At 56.1% G+C, this 11,850-nt stretch overlaps 2 protein-coding genes across 4 annotated transcripts in view; one reads left to right on the top strand and one right to left on the bottom strand.

Moving 5' to 3' along the window:
- The first annotated feature begins 6 nt into the window (after positions 1 to 6).
- Positions 7 to 11,455, top strand: Rabep2 (rabaptin, RAB GTPase binding effector protein 2). 3 transcript variants are annotated; one of them, XM_015491210.2, is made up of 14 exons: positions 7 to 61; positions 536 to 745; positions 3,778 to 3,935; positions 6,360 to 6,470; positions 6,553 to 6,900; positions 7,661 to 7,756; positions 7,853 to 7,951; positions 8,621 to 8,776; positions 9,558 to 9,735; positions 9,863 to 9,874; positions 9,967 to 10,022; positions 10,116 to 10,169; positions 10,289 to 10,405; positions 10,829 to 11,455. In XM_015491210.2, exons 2-14 carry the CDS (start codon positions 538 to 540, stop codon positions 10,928 to 10,930), a joined length of 1,695 nt encoding a protein of 564 aa, XP_015346696.1. In that variant the 5' UTR covers positions 7 to 61; positions 536 to 537; the 3' UTR covers positions 10,931 to 11,455. The 3 variants fall into 3 exon arrangements, with proteins under 3 accessions (XP_015346696.1, XP_015346697.1, XP_048645692.1); XM_015491211.2 differs by lacking the exon at positions 7 to 61 and adding an exon at positions 244 to 383; XM_048789735.1 differs by lacking the exons at positions 7 to 61; positions 9,863 to 9,874 and having other exon boundaries at positions 419 to 745.
- Atp2a1 (ATPase sarcoplasmic/endoplasmic reticulum Ca2+ transporting 1) overlaps positions 11,410 to 11,850 on the bottom strand; it is a 20,332-nt gene continuing 19,891 nt past the window's right edge. Inside the window, exon 22 of the mRNA XM_015491209.2 lies at positions 11,410 to 11,667. Coding sequence (XP_015346695.2) covers positions 11,642 to 11,667 — 26 coding nt within the window. The 3' untranslated portion in view covers positions 11,410 to 11,641. The remainder of the gene's footprint in view (positions 11,668 to 11,850) is intronic.

Below are 11,850 nucleotides of genomic sequence, written 5' to 3' on the forward strand. Positions count from 1 at the left end.
TGGCGGCAGCTGCGCCGGCGGCCGCGAGCGAGGAGCGGGCGGCTGCTGCGGCCGGGGGCCGGTACGGTCGGGGAGCGTTCGTGCACGCAGGGGGCGCTGGAGCCCGAGGCGGAGCCGAGCTCGGCCGCCGGGGGGTGGGGGGAGGAGAGGGGAGGCTGGAGAAAGGGGCGGGGCCACGCCGTCGGGAAATGGGGCGGGGCCTTGAGCCACCGGCGCAAGGGGCGGGGCCTGGTGGCTCGAGGGGCGGGGCGCAGTGAGGAAGGGGCGGGGCCATTGTGGAGGTCGCGTTGAAGGGAAGGGGAGATTGGGTGAACCGAGGACCGGCTGTAGGCATCGCCAGGCAGAATGAAGTGGGAGAGAGGCGAGGAAGGGGCGGGGACCAGGTGAGTGGGGCGGGGCCAGGTGAGTGGGGCGGGGCCCGGTTGAAGGTGGCGCTGCAATACCGAGTTGAAGGACTTGCAGATTTGGTGGGTGGCCCGGAGTGTTGGGGATTCGTGAAGTAATGGGCATAGAGACTGATTCCTGTCCTCCACAGCCATGGACCCCCAGTCCCTTGAAGGTGTAAAGGTTGAGACCGAGTCAGGTGAGCTCAGCCGGCTTCGGGCTGAGCTGGCAGGCGCCCTGGCAGAAATGGAGACCATGAAGGCGGTGGCGGAGGTGAGCGAAAGCACCAAAGCCGAGGCTGTGGCTGCAGTGCAGCGGCAGTGTCAAGAGGAGGTGGCCTCGCTGCAGGCCATCCTGAAAGGTGAGAGGGGCTCTCCCCCAGACTCCCCACCAGCCCATAAGAGGGAGTATCCGCAGGATTAGAAGGAGGACAGATCAGTGGTGGGAGGGTTGCAGGGTGGTCTAGCTCAGGGTATGCCTATGGCCCAGAGCTAGGGCCACCCTTTTCTGATTTGCATAGAGGAACCACACGTGATGGCAGCCACTCTTGTTAGTTATAGCTAAGTTTAGCTCCCTGCTCTGTCTCTTTCCTTGTTCTCTGTCATTTCTCGTCCCTCACTGATGACTGATCAACCTTAAAGATAACCAAGAAACTTTTCAGTTCCCTGAATGAGTCTTATTTTAGTCTGGGCTTTTGGGTTATAGACTCAGCTTGGGGGCCCAGTCTGTGAATGTGATCCTCCAATTTCCGACCTTCCCCAGGCACCCCTACCCACCCCTCCCACACACATACACCTTCCTCCCTCCCTCCTCTCTACTTGGGAAGCACCAGCTCTCTTGCTCCCAGGTCCCTGAGATTCTTTTCCTAATTCCTGCCTCATCATTTAGTCAGTGGCAAAAGTCTTTGAAACATATGACAGACCTGTCGCCACCTGCTGTAATGGGGCTCTGTCTGCTTTCTCCTAGACTGTTGTCCCAGCCTCCTCACAGATCTCCCTCAATGATCTGGCCTTGACCCTGGTTTCCAGAGTAAACTGCCTAAAACTCCCATCCCACCATGCATTTCCGTATCTGGAGCTGTCTCCTACATTTCCAGGCATCCATACTTATGCAATGTAGTTATATCTTCATACAACTCATCCTGTTATTGACTTCATGTTCTTTAAAAAAAAATTTTTTTTTTTTTTTTTTTGGTACTAGGGATTGAACCCAGGGGCACTTTACCACTGAACTACATCCCCAGACCTTTTTATTTTGAGATGAGATCTCACTAAGTTGCTTAGGGTCTTGCTAAGTTGTTATGGCTGGCCTTGAACTTGAGATCCTCCTGTCTCAGCCTCTCAAGTTGCTGGGATTAGGGGCTGTGGTTGAGCGCTTGCCTCACATGTATAAGGCACTGGGTTTGAGCCTTAGCACCACATACAAATAAATAAATAAATAAAGATATTGTGTCCATCTACAATTTAAAAAAATATTAAAAAAAAAAAAGTTGCTGGGATTACGGGCATGTACCACCATGCCTGGCAGTATTTGTTCTTTTAATAGATTTACTTTTTAAAAGCTTACATGTATTAAAGGAAGCTTCTTATCTCTATAAAAAATAAAAAGGTGTGTCTCAAATAATAACAATAGCTTTTATTGAGCACTTATATATGCCAGGCACAAAGCTAAATATTTTATGAGTATTTCATCTTCATAACAAACTATGAGGTAGGAACTATTATCCAACTCCATTTGACAGAGGAAACTCTGAGTCCTAGAGAGTTTAAATAACTTGCCCAAGGTCACACAGCTAGACAGTAGCAGATTTGGCAGGTAATCTGGCAACTGAACCTTTACTCCTAACATTAGTACACATTAAGATAAATAAACGTCTGTGCCGATAGAAAATGTTTTTGTTCTACCTACTGTTAGTGCCACAGACCTGTAGTGTAAATTCCAAACCTCTTGGTGTGGCATTCAAGGCCTCGGGAGCCATGCACTGCCACCCCCTCCACCCTTCCCAGCATCTCTCCTCAGGAGCCTTCACTTGGGCTTTTCTAACATGCCTCTGTGCCCAGACACATTCGCCACCTTCCACCTCTGGGCCTCTGCTCCCGCTGGCCCTGTTACCTGGACATAGCTCAGTGGTAGAGCACCCCTGGGTTTAATCCACCCCAAACCAAAAACCCTAAAATATTTGTTGTACTGATACATATTAATAGGAATCGCCGTTGTGTTTTCAGAGTCTATTATAGGATCAGTTGGACAGTTTATCTCTGAAGATCAGATTCTTCAAATTCTCCCAGTGATTCTTTATCTGAACAGTGTGCCCCTGTAGAAGCCACAGAGATGGTAATTACTGCTTTAACAGAAATTCTGGACCATCCTGTTGTCAGCATATACAGTTTCCATCGTGAAGTATCCAAGCATTACTTTGAACTGTATCCAAAACAGCTTGGTGGCCCAGAGAATTTCTTGCAAATCCAGTCCTGTTTTGACCACAAAAGCAAGTATCATCACACTGTGCTCCAGAGCACAAAATAAAGGTTTCTGGTATCTTAGGTCCTACCCATCAACCAGCTGTTGGTTATCTGGAAATTGTTGGCAACCATTCTGTCTGGTTGTGCCACCCACCCTGATTCACGGGCTGCGTATCACCTTCAGTCCCTCCTTCACTCTGAGTATGCCCAGATTAGCTGTCACGATGCCAGCTTCTCTGTCCTGTCACTTCTTGGTGAATTTATGTGGTGCAATTGATTTGGACATAATGCTTCCAATATAAACCCAGGCAGTGTGGCGACTGAGCCTTTACTTCTAAAATTAGTCCACATCAAGAGAAATACTGCAGCCAGGCGCAGTGGCTCCATGCCTCCCAGTGGCATGGGAGGTTGAGGCAGGAGGATCGTGAGTTCAAAGCCAGCCTCAGCAACCCCAAAGTGCTAAGCAATTCAGTGAGATCCTGTCTCTAAATAAAATACAAAATAGGCCTGGGGATGGGGTTCAGTGGTCGAGTGCCCCTGAGTTTAAAAAATCTATCTATCTATCTATCTATCAATCAATCAATACTGCATATATCAGAATCGTTTCCTGCTAACTAAAATGGTGTTTGACTTTCGGTTTTAGTATAAATGTCAGGGACCAAGTCTTTAATCAAATACATCTGAGAGACAGATTGGCCATTGGTCCCTGTCGTGTGCCAGGGAGAGGGCTGAGCACCTTACTCATGTCATCTCACTTGGTCCTGTAACCAGCAGTGGGTCAGCAGCACCCCGTTTTGTTGCTGGGGATGCTAAGACACACAGAGGCCGAGGCCGGCCCAGCTCTGTGTGCAGAGCCCTGTGGTGCCCACCGTGGTAGATGGCCTTCCAGAGGAAGGCAGCGCATCGAGAGCTCCACCCTTCCCCCCCGCAGACTCCATCAGCAGCTATGAAGCCCAGATCGCGTCCCTGAAGCAGGAGCGGCAGCAGCAGCAGCAGGACTCTGAGGAGAAGGAGCGAGAGCTGGGCCAACTGAAGCAGCTGCTGGCCCGGGCCCACCCCCTGGACTCCTTGGAGAAGCAGATGGAAAAGGTTGGGGTCAGAGTGGCCTGTGCTCCCCCTGGGCCTCGGGAAGGTGTTGGGTGGGAATCGCTGAGGTGCCCGTCCACAGTCACTGGCGCAGGATGCGGAGCGATGACTCCGGGCGGAGCACAGGGCACCGCAGACTGCTGACCCCTTGGCACAGTCCTGGCTTGCCCTGTGCTGGTGGGGTGACAACTTCATTACCTCCAAAGCCAGATCAGCCGTGAAAGGGGGAGGGAACTAACACTTCAGGGAACCTCTCATGCACCAGGCGCTGGGTGCTTGGTGCTGGGCAGAGCTGGGGCCTCCAGTCTTTGCCCACCCGTGAGGCAGGACCATCAGGTCCATTGAGCAGGTAAGGGGAGGCTCAGGGGGACTCAGTGGTGCTCCCAGCTTTTGCAGATATAAAGAAGCAGAGTTGGCATCTACCAGTCCAAGCAGTGAGGTTCTGAAGTTTTGTTCTTAACTCTATGGTACCTAGCCTCCTTTATTATTGTTGTTATCATTAAACAAAGATAGTGAGCTGAGTGTAGCTCCAGCCAGTCAGGAGGCTGAGGCTGGAGGATGGCTTGAGCCTAGGAGTTTGAGGCCAGCTTGGAGAACCTTGTCTCTTCAAAACAAAAAAAAACATATCTATCTGTATATATGTTTAATTTATGTGTGTGTGTATGTTTGTATACACACACACACACACACACACACAGGGCTGGGGATGTAGCTCAGAGGTAGAGCACTTGCTTAGCATGTGCAAAGCCCAGGGTTCAATCTCCAGCACCACGTAAACACACACACACACACACACCTAAAAACAACAATAGGAAGCACATATTTTCAAATGTTTCATCTTTCAAAGTGAATTTATACCGCTGCCTTGTTTGATCCACACAGTAGCCCTGTGAGGTACTCACTTAATTAATACCTCATTTCATGCTCCAGGAAGCTGAGGCTTGGGGAGATGGAGGGAACTGCCCAGTTAGAAAGACAAAGGTCAAAACAGGAGCCCAGAAAGGAAAGCCTCCCTCCACTCCTCAGCTTCCGGCAGAGGCTGCTACTTGCATCCAGTGTTTCTCGGGGAACATTTGCAGAATGGTAAGGAGGAGGACCTCGCTCAGTGACAGCCACCTGCTATGGAGGAAGGCAGTCCAGTCTGCAGTCAGGCAGGGGCTAGTTTGGGCAACCCCTGTGTTCAGCCATCACTGTCTGTTGCTTAGGCATCTGCAGAGTATATTCGAGGGCTGCAGATGAGATTGGGGTGTTTTGTTCTGACCACACAGGTTTATACTGCCCATTGCAGCTGTTCCTATAAGAGATTTGGAGGGTTAAATTGAGCTTATGTGGAAAAGTGATTCAAGAGATAGATGGCATGGTGGTGCTTACCTGTAACCCCTGAGACTTGGGAGGCTGAGGCAGGAGGATCACAAATCTGAGGCTAGCCTCAGCAACTTAGCAAGATCCTATCTCAAGATTAAAACAAAAACAAAAAACTCAGAAAGGCTGGGGATATAGCTTAATGATAGAGCCTAGCATGCACAAGGCCCTGGGGTCAATCTTCAGCACTGGGGGGGAAAAAAAAAAAAAGAACTGGATGAATTGGAAGACGGTGGTAACAGAAAGGATGACTGGCCAATTTCTGCCTTGAACACCTGGGTGGATGACAGGGCCATTCTCAGTGACCTGGCACTTGTGGCGGGAGGAACTGCATTGGTGATATGGCCCAGTTTTGGTTGATTAGGTTAGAGAAGCCAAGTGGACACATGCAGGGGCTCTTGCTCTGCAAGCTCAGCAGGAACAGAAAAGAAATAATCACCCTTAGGGTCATGTTGGGAGTGTGGGAGGACATATCAGTTAGGTTAGGATGAGGTTTGTCTGCATGTAATTGAAGATCCAGTTCAGCAATGGCTTAAATAGAAGTTTATTTTTCTTAAAGTCCAGACTGGGGTAGCAGCTCAATAAGTCATTAGGAAGCCAGGCTCCTCCTACATTGCTATTTTGCCATAGAGAGCAAATTGCCTCATGGCCCAATATGACTCATTGAGTGCCTGCCATCACATCCACATTTCAGCCAGCAAGAAGAAGTACAGAAAGACATATCCTCCTGTTCCTTTAAGGAGTTGCCCTGGAAGTTCACATGTGGCACATCTGCTTACACCGCATTAGCTGGAACTGAGTCATAGGATCGTGTTCTAGGAAAGCTGAGAAATATAGATGGTGTGGCAGAAGTTACGCCAAGTGCTCGATTTAAGAAGTTTTAGGGTTAAAAAAAAAAAAAAAAAAAAGATGTTGGAGAGGAAGTGGGTAACAGGAAGATAGTCAGGACCTTGACCCTTTTACCTGCCTCCTGCCCCGAAGCGCTCAGAGGAACCTTGAACAGAACTGAGGGGCCCAGGGGCTGCCCGGTGCTGTCCTGCCCACTCACCTCCTGACGTCCCCCAGGCCCACGAGGACTCTGAGAAGCTGCGAGAGATTGTGCTGCCCATGGAGCAGGAGATCGAGGAGCTCAAGGCAAAGCTTCTGAAGGCGGAGGAGCTGATTCAAGAGATCCAGGTGAGGGGCGGCCGGGGGCGTGGGGCCGGGAAGGGGCGCCCAGGAGCCGGCTCCCCAGCCTCTTTCCTGCACCTTTCCCTAGAGACGTCCCCGGCACCCCCCTTCCCTGCACGGCTCCACGGAGTTGCTGCCGCTGTCCCGGAACCCATCTCCGCCCCTGGAGCCCCTGGAGGAGCCGAGCGGCGATGGGGGCCCGGCCGCCGAGGCCTTCGCCCACAACTGTGACGACAGCGCCTCCATCTCCTCCTTCTCCCTCGGCGGAGCTGGCAGCAGCGCCTCCCTGCCCCGCAGCCGCCAGGGCCTGAGCCCCGAGCAGGAAGAGACGGCCTCCCTGGTGTCCACGGGCACCCTGGTCCCCGAGGGCATCTACCTGCCCCCTCCTGGGTACCAGCTGGTCCCAGACAATCAGTGGGAGCAGCTGCAGGCCGAGGTGTGTGGACTCGGGTGGACAGGCAGGTGGCCTGTGGCAGCATGCCACTCTGGCCCAGGCCCCGAGCTAGAGCTAGAGTGGGGGACGCCACGAGGAAGGAGACACCGTCCCCTAGGGAGCGGGAGTCAGACACCAGCACACGTGGACACACAAAGTGGATAAGGTCACAGGGCGAGTCGTCCAGGACACAACGGAAGAGGGCCGTGGGGCAGAAACTGTCAGTGTGGGACCTGAGACCCAGATGGTGGCAAAGTGGCACTTTGCAGGGTCAGGGGCAGGGGGGCTTCGAGTTCTAAGGCCCTGAGGATGAGCAGGCCCTGCTGATTGACGGCAGGAAGGCCCGCCAGGAGAGAGGTCAGGAAGGAGGCAGGGGCTGTCACCGGCCAGCGGAGCCTGCACTTCACACAGGCCAGGAGGAAGCGCCAGGCCCAGCCAGGGAGAGGCCTGTCTGGCTTCCTGCCTGGGGAGCCCCTTGGGCCTGTGTGTAGTGTGGGCTGTGGGGGGCTGGGGAGCAGCTGGATGACCAGGACTGGTTGGGACTGTGGCTTAGGAGAAAGCAGGGACCGGACCAGGAGATGGCAGCAGAGACAGGAAAAGTGGGTGGGGCTGGAATCCAGGCTGGAGGAAGAGTGGGCGGGGCCTGCGAGGGAAGAGTCGTCCCTGAGCATCTGGCTTGAGGGGTCCAGGGGACGATGGCACCATGCCTGCCAGAGAGGGATGGCCTCCCTTGGAGACTGAGACAGGTCTGGGCCTCTGGCAGGGCCGGCAACTGCAGAAGGACCTGGAGAGCGTCAGCCGCGAGCGGGATGAACTGCAGGAAGGCCTGAGAAGGAGCACGGAGGACTGCGCCAAGCAGGTGGGTCCCAGCCTCTGCTGTTGCCCTCAGAGGGCCCCTGGCCACCTGCTGCCCCCAGGTGGCCCTGACCTCACTGATGCCCTCCTTCCACCCCAGATGCAGGTGCTCCTGGCCCAGGTCCAGAACTCAGAGCAGCTGCTTCGGACCCTGCAGGGGACCGTGAGCCAGGCCCAGGAGCGGGTGCAGCTGCAGATGGTGAGTGCTGGGGACGTGTGGCAGGAGGAAGCGGGGTCAGGCTACTTGGGGCACCTGTTCCTCCTCCGGCTGCTCTGGCCTCCCCAGGCATTGGCGCCAGGTAGGTAAAGGGTTTGGGGGCCGCCCAGCCATAGCCAGCGCTCTTGTGATCTTGAACTAACCTGCGACCCCAGGGCCTCTGCTTCACCCTCTGTGAGGTCGAGATAATGAGGCCTGGATTGCGGATTGTGAGATGGAAAACAAGCCCCGTGATTACCGAGGCCAGAGGACGGGGAAGGGATCAGATGGCACCAGGTGCCTGGTAGGAAGGTGTGGTGGTGGCCTGGCCCAGGAGGAGGGGTGCTGAGGGGACGACTGCTCAGTTACGCAGATCCTTCCTGCCTGGAGTGCCAGCTCCCTGCAGCTAGACGTTCTGATTTTTCAAGAGAAGCCAGAAATCCCCATACCTGTGTATCAGCTCCCAATTTTCAAAGTTGGCAGCGACTTGAGGGTTTTAGAAACAGTGTGGACCAAGTAAGGCCCAGCATGGAGTGCAGCTGCCCACCTGTGCTCCAGGTCAACAGGAGGGTGTCTAGAGCCTGGAGCCAAAGCCAAGCAGTAAGGGGGCGTCTTCCTGCCGCAGCACATCAGGAGCCAGCCTGCCCTCCTCACTGCCATGTTTGTCCCCAGGCAGAACTGGCCACCTCTCACAAGTGCCTGCACCAGGAGGTAAAGCGGCTGAATGAGGAAAACCAGGGGCTCCGGGCTGAGCATTTGCCCTCTTCAGCCCCCCAGAGCCTGGAGCAGCTGGAGGGCGAGGACGAGTCACTGCCCAGCTCCATGCAGGTGAGCAGGGTGTGGGCACCAAGAGCCCTGGGCAACCTGTGGGCCCTTCCTTTCCAGGCAGAGCAGAGCATCTGGGGACCCCGGGGACAGACCCTGGCTGCTGTTTTGGCTGCTTTGCCTTGGCCAACCCACTTGACCTCTTTAAGGCTCGGTTTCCTCATCTGAGAAATGGGACCATAGTGGCTTCCCAGCATTGACATGAAGAAGAGTTAACAATTCCTGACCCAGGAGGCAACGATTTGGTTTGTTTCCTGTTTTTAAGAGACCTGAGATCCTTAAACTGAATTCATCGTGATCTTTGGTTCATAAGCCCTCATCATTGATCTGCGCATGGCCTTTGCTGATGTAATTTATGAATAATGTAATTTATTCAAAATGCAAAGATCCCCGGACCTGTCCCTACCTGGCTGTTACAGCGCACATCCACTTCTGCGGTGCCCATTTCCTGGGCCCTGTTTCCTCCTCTCGTTCTTCTTTGGTTTACTTTTCAGTCCATAAATAACGGAGGGCTGGACTCTGTTGCTTGGGGGCTTGACCCAGGGGTCTCTTGGTCCTCTGGAACTCCGGCCCCGCCCCATTTCTGAGTCCCTGCGCTGTGCGGTGGGCGCGGTGCCTTGGGGTGTTATGCGCCCTCCCGCCTGGCATTTGGGTTCTTTCCTGTTGGGGCAGTTTCCTTCCTTCCGCTTCCTCCCCGCAATCCCCCTCTGGCCAGCGGCCCCGCCGGCCCCTGCCCTCCTGCTCTTCTGCCCAATGCCCAGCGAGCCACTCGCGTCCCTTCCAGGAGCTGCAGCAGCTGCTGCACCGCACGCGGCAGGAGGCGCGCGCCCGGCTGCAGGCCCGGGAGCACGAGGCCGAGCGCCTGCGGATTGAGATCGTTACTCTGCGGGAGGCCCTGGAGGAGGAGACAGCGGCCAGGGCCAGCCTGGAGGGGCAGCTGCGGGTGCAGCGGGAGGAGACAGGTGAGGGCCCAGCCAGCTCCCCTGCCGCCAGGCGCCTGACCTCCGGTGGGGCCACCTGGGCAGAGGAGGGGAGACGTGGGAGGACAAGCCTCCACAAACTCTTCTTTCTCTCCCCCCCCCCCAACAGAGGTGTTAGAGGGTGAGTATGGGAGGCGCCCTGGCCGGGGCTGGCCGGTGGGGAAGGAACCAGTGGGGGCCTGACTTGCAGCCTCCTTGCGCCTGACTTCCCAGCCTCCCTGTGTAGCCTGAGGACCGAGATGGACCGGATCCAGCAGGAACAGAGCCAGGTGAGGCAGAGCCCAGGGAGCAGACCAGGGTGTGAGGGACCGCACTGTGCAGAGAAGGCCTAGCAGGCCCCTCCTGTCCTCTGTCTCCTTCAGGCCCAGCGCCAGGAAGGCCTCCTGCAACAGCCAGGCTCTGGCCGGACAGAAGAGGTCAGAGTCAGCTGGTGTGGAAGGGGTGACTATGTGGGGACATCTCGGTGCTTGGCCACACCCCCTCCTGGCTGGCCCAAGGCTGAGCCAGGCCCTAACTCAGCGTCTTGTCCCCACAGGCCCAGCTCAAAGACCTCCTCTCAGAGCAGAGGGCCAAGGTGCTGCGGCTGCAGGCTGAGCTGGAGACCAGCGAACAGGTGCAGAGGGACTTCGTGCGACTGTCCCAGGCCCTGCAGGTATGTCGCCCCCACCCCCCCATACTGGTGTGGTTTTCAGTGAGTTGCCTTGTGTCTTTTGAGGACAGTCCCTCAATTGGGGGAGTCCCCATCCTCCGCCCAGGGCTGGCATGGTATGTAGCCCTGAATTATTGCCCCCAAAGCTGAAGCTCTTTGGGTATATCTTGTGTCGATCCCAGGATGCCCTTAGCACAGGCTTGGTGGCACGGAGGGTCTGTGCCATCAGCACCACCAGTGGCAGCTTGGGCTTCCTCGAGCTGTCCTAGGACCCGTTCTTTCCCTTTCCCCTGGTGGCAGCGGGGGCTTAGGGGGGCGGGGTGCCCCTAGGTGCACTGGTCCTGGGCCCTGCCACTGGGGGTTGGCAGGTGGGGTAGGAGCTGTTTCCCTACCAGGGACTTCTGCGTCCCTTGCCTGATTCCCCAGGTGCGCCTAGAGCGGATCCGCCAGGCTGGGACTCTGGAGCAGGTGCGCTGCATCCTGGATGAGGGATCCCTCAAGGATGTGAGGGACATCAAGGACACCTGAGGGGCCCGGGGAGAACCATCGCTCCCCGCTTCCACCCCCCCTGGGGAAGACTGCCTTCCTCCAGTCCAGACCCTGAGGCCTGGGCTTTGGGGTGTCAGGACGGAGCTCTCACCCTCTCCAAGCTTGGGATTGGGGTGCCGGGGCCACCACTGCCCAGCGCCTCCTCCCAGAGTGGCTGGGCCTTCTGCTCTCAGGGATGACACCGCCCCCTCCTGGAACCAAAGGGCAGGCTGAACCCTGCGGCTCTCTGGCTGCCGTGCTGCCTCCAGCGCCCCCGCTGGCCAACAGCCACGCTGGCACAGTCCGTCCCCGTCCGCCCCGAGGCACAGCCGAGCTGTGTGGTGGCTGGCAGCCTCTGTCAGCATCAGTGGGTCCCTCATGCACACCCTGAGACAGGCAGCTGCTTTCTGGACGCATGACACTAAGACGCTTGTCCACGGGGCCTGACGCAGGCCTCGAGACGTGCACGGAGGCGAGGCCAGAATTTTCTGTCATTTATTTTCAATAAATAAGCAGCTCAGCTCAGTCGGTCGCCTTGTCCCTGCAAGCCCCACGGGGTTGGGAGGGGAGGATTTCCAGGGTGGGGAGGGAGGACAGGTTGCGGGGGAGGGGATGTTGTGTTTATAAACAGAAACATGTCGGGTTGGGAGGAGTTGGTGCCACAGCCCTGGTGAAGATGCGTCGCTATCAGGGAGGAAGGGGCAGCGGACGTTACTTCCTTCTCTCATCTTCTGGATCTGGAAGGAGAAGGGGAGGGATGGAGCATGTGGGGTGGGGAGAGGGGTCCCTCCCAGTGCCCGTCTGCTGGCGCACAGCCTGGAGGTCACCGCGGCCCCTTTCCTCCCTGCACTTACCTGTGTCCCCAGCTCCGGACCCTCCCACCCGCAGCCCCAGAAGCAGAGGCAGCCAGCGCCACGCAG

This window comes from Marmota marmota, unplaced genomic scaffold, assembly GCF_001458135.2.
Source record: "Marmota marmota marmota unplaced genomic scaffold, marMar, whole genome shotgun sequence".
Lineage (NCBI taxonomy): Eukaryota > Metazoa > Chordata > Mammalia > Rodentia > Sciuridae > Marmota > Marmota marmota.

Bases quoted from the DNA above. Each gene is read 5' to 3' on its own strand.
- Rabep2 (XM_015491210.2), top strand. From the start codon at position 538: ATGGACCCCCAGTCCCTTGAAGGTGTAAAGGTTGAGACCGAGTCAGGT. The intron at 3,936-6,359 runs GTTGGGGTCAGA...GACGTCCCCCAG, and splicing joins TGGAGAAGCAGATGGAAAAG to GCCCACGAGGACTCTGAGAA. The intron at 7,952-8,620 runs GTGAGTGCTGGG...GTTTGTCCCCAG, and splicing joins AGCGGGTGCAGCTGCAGATG to GCAGAACTGGCCACCTCTCA.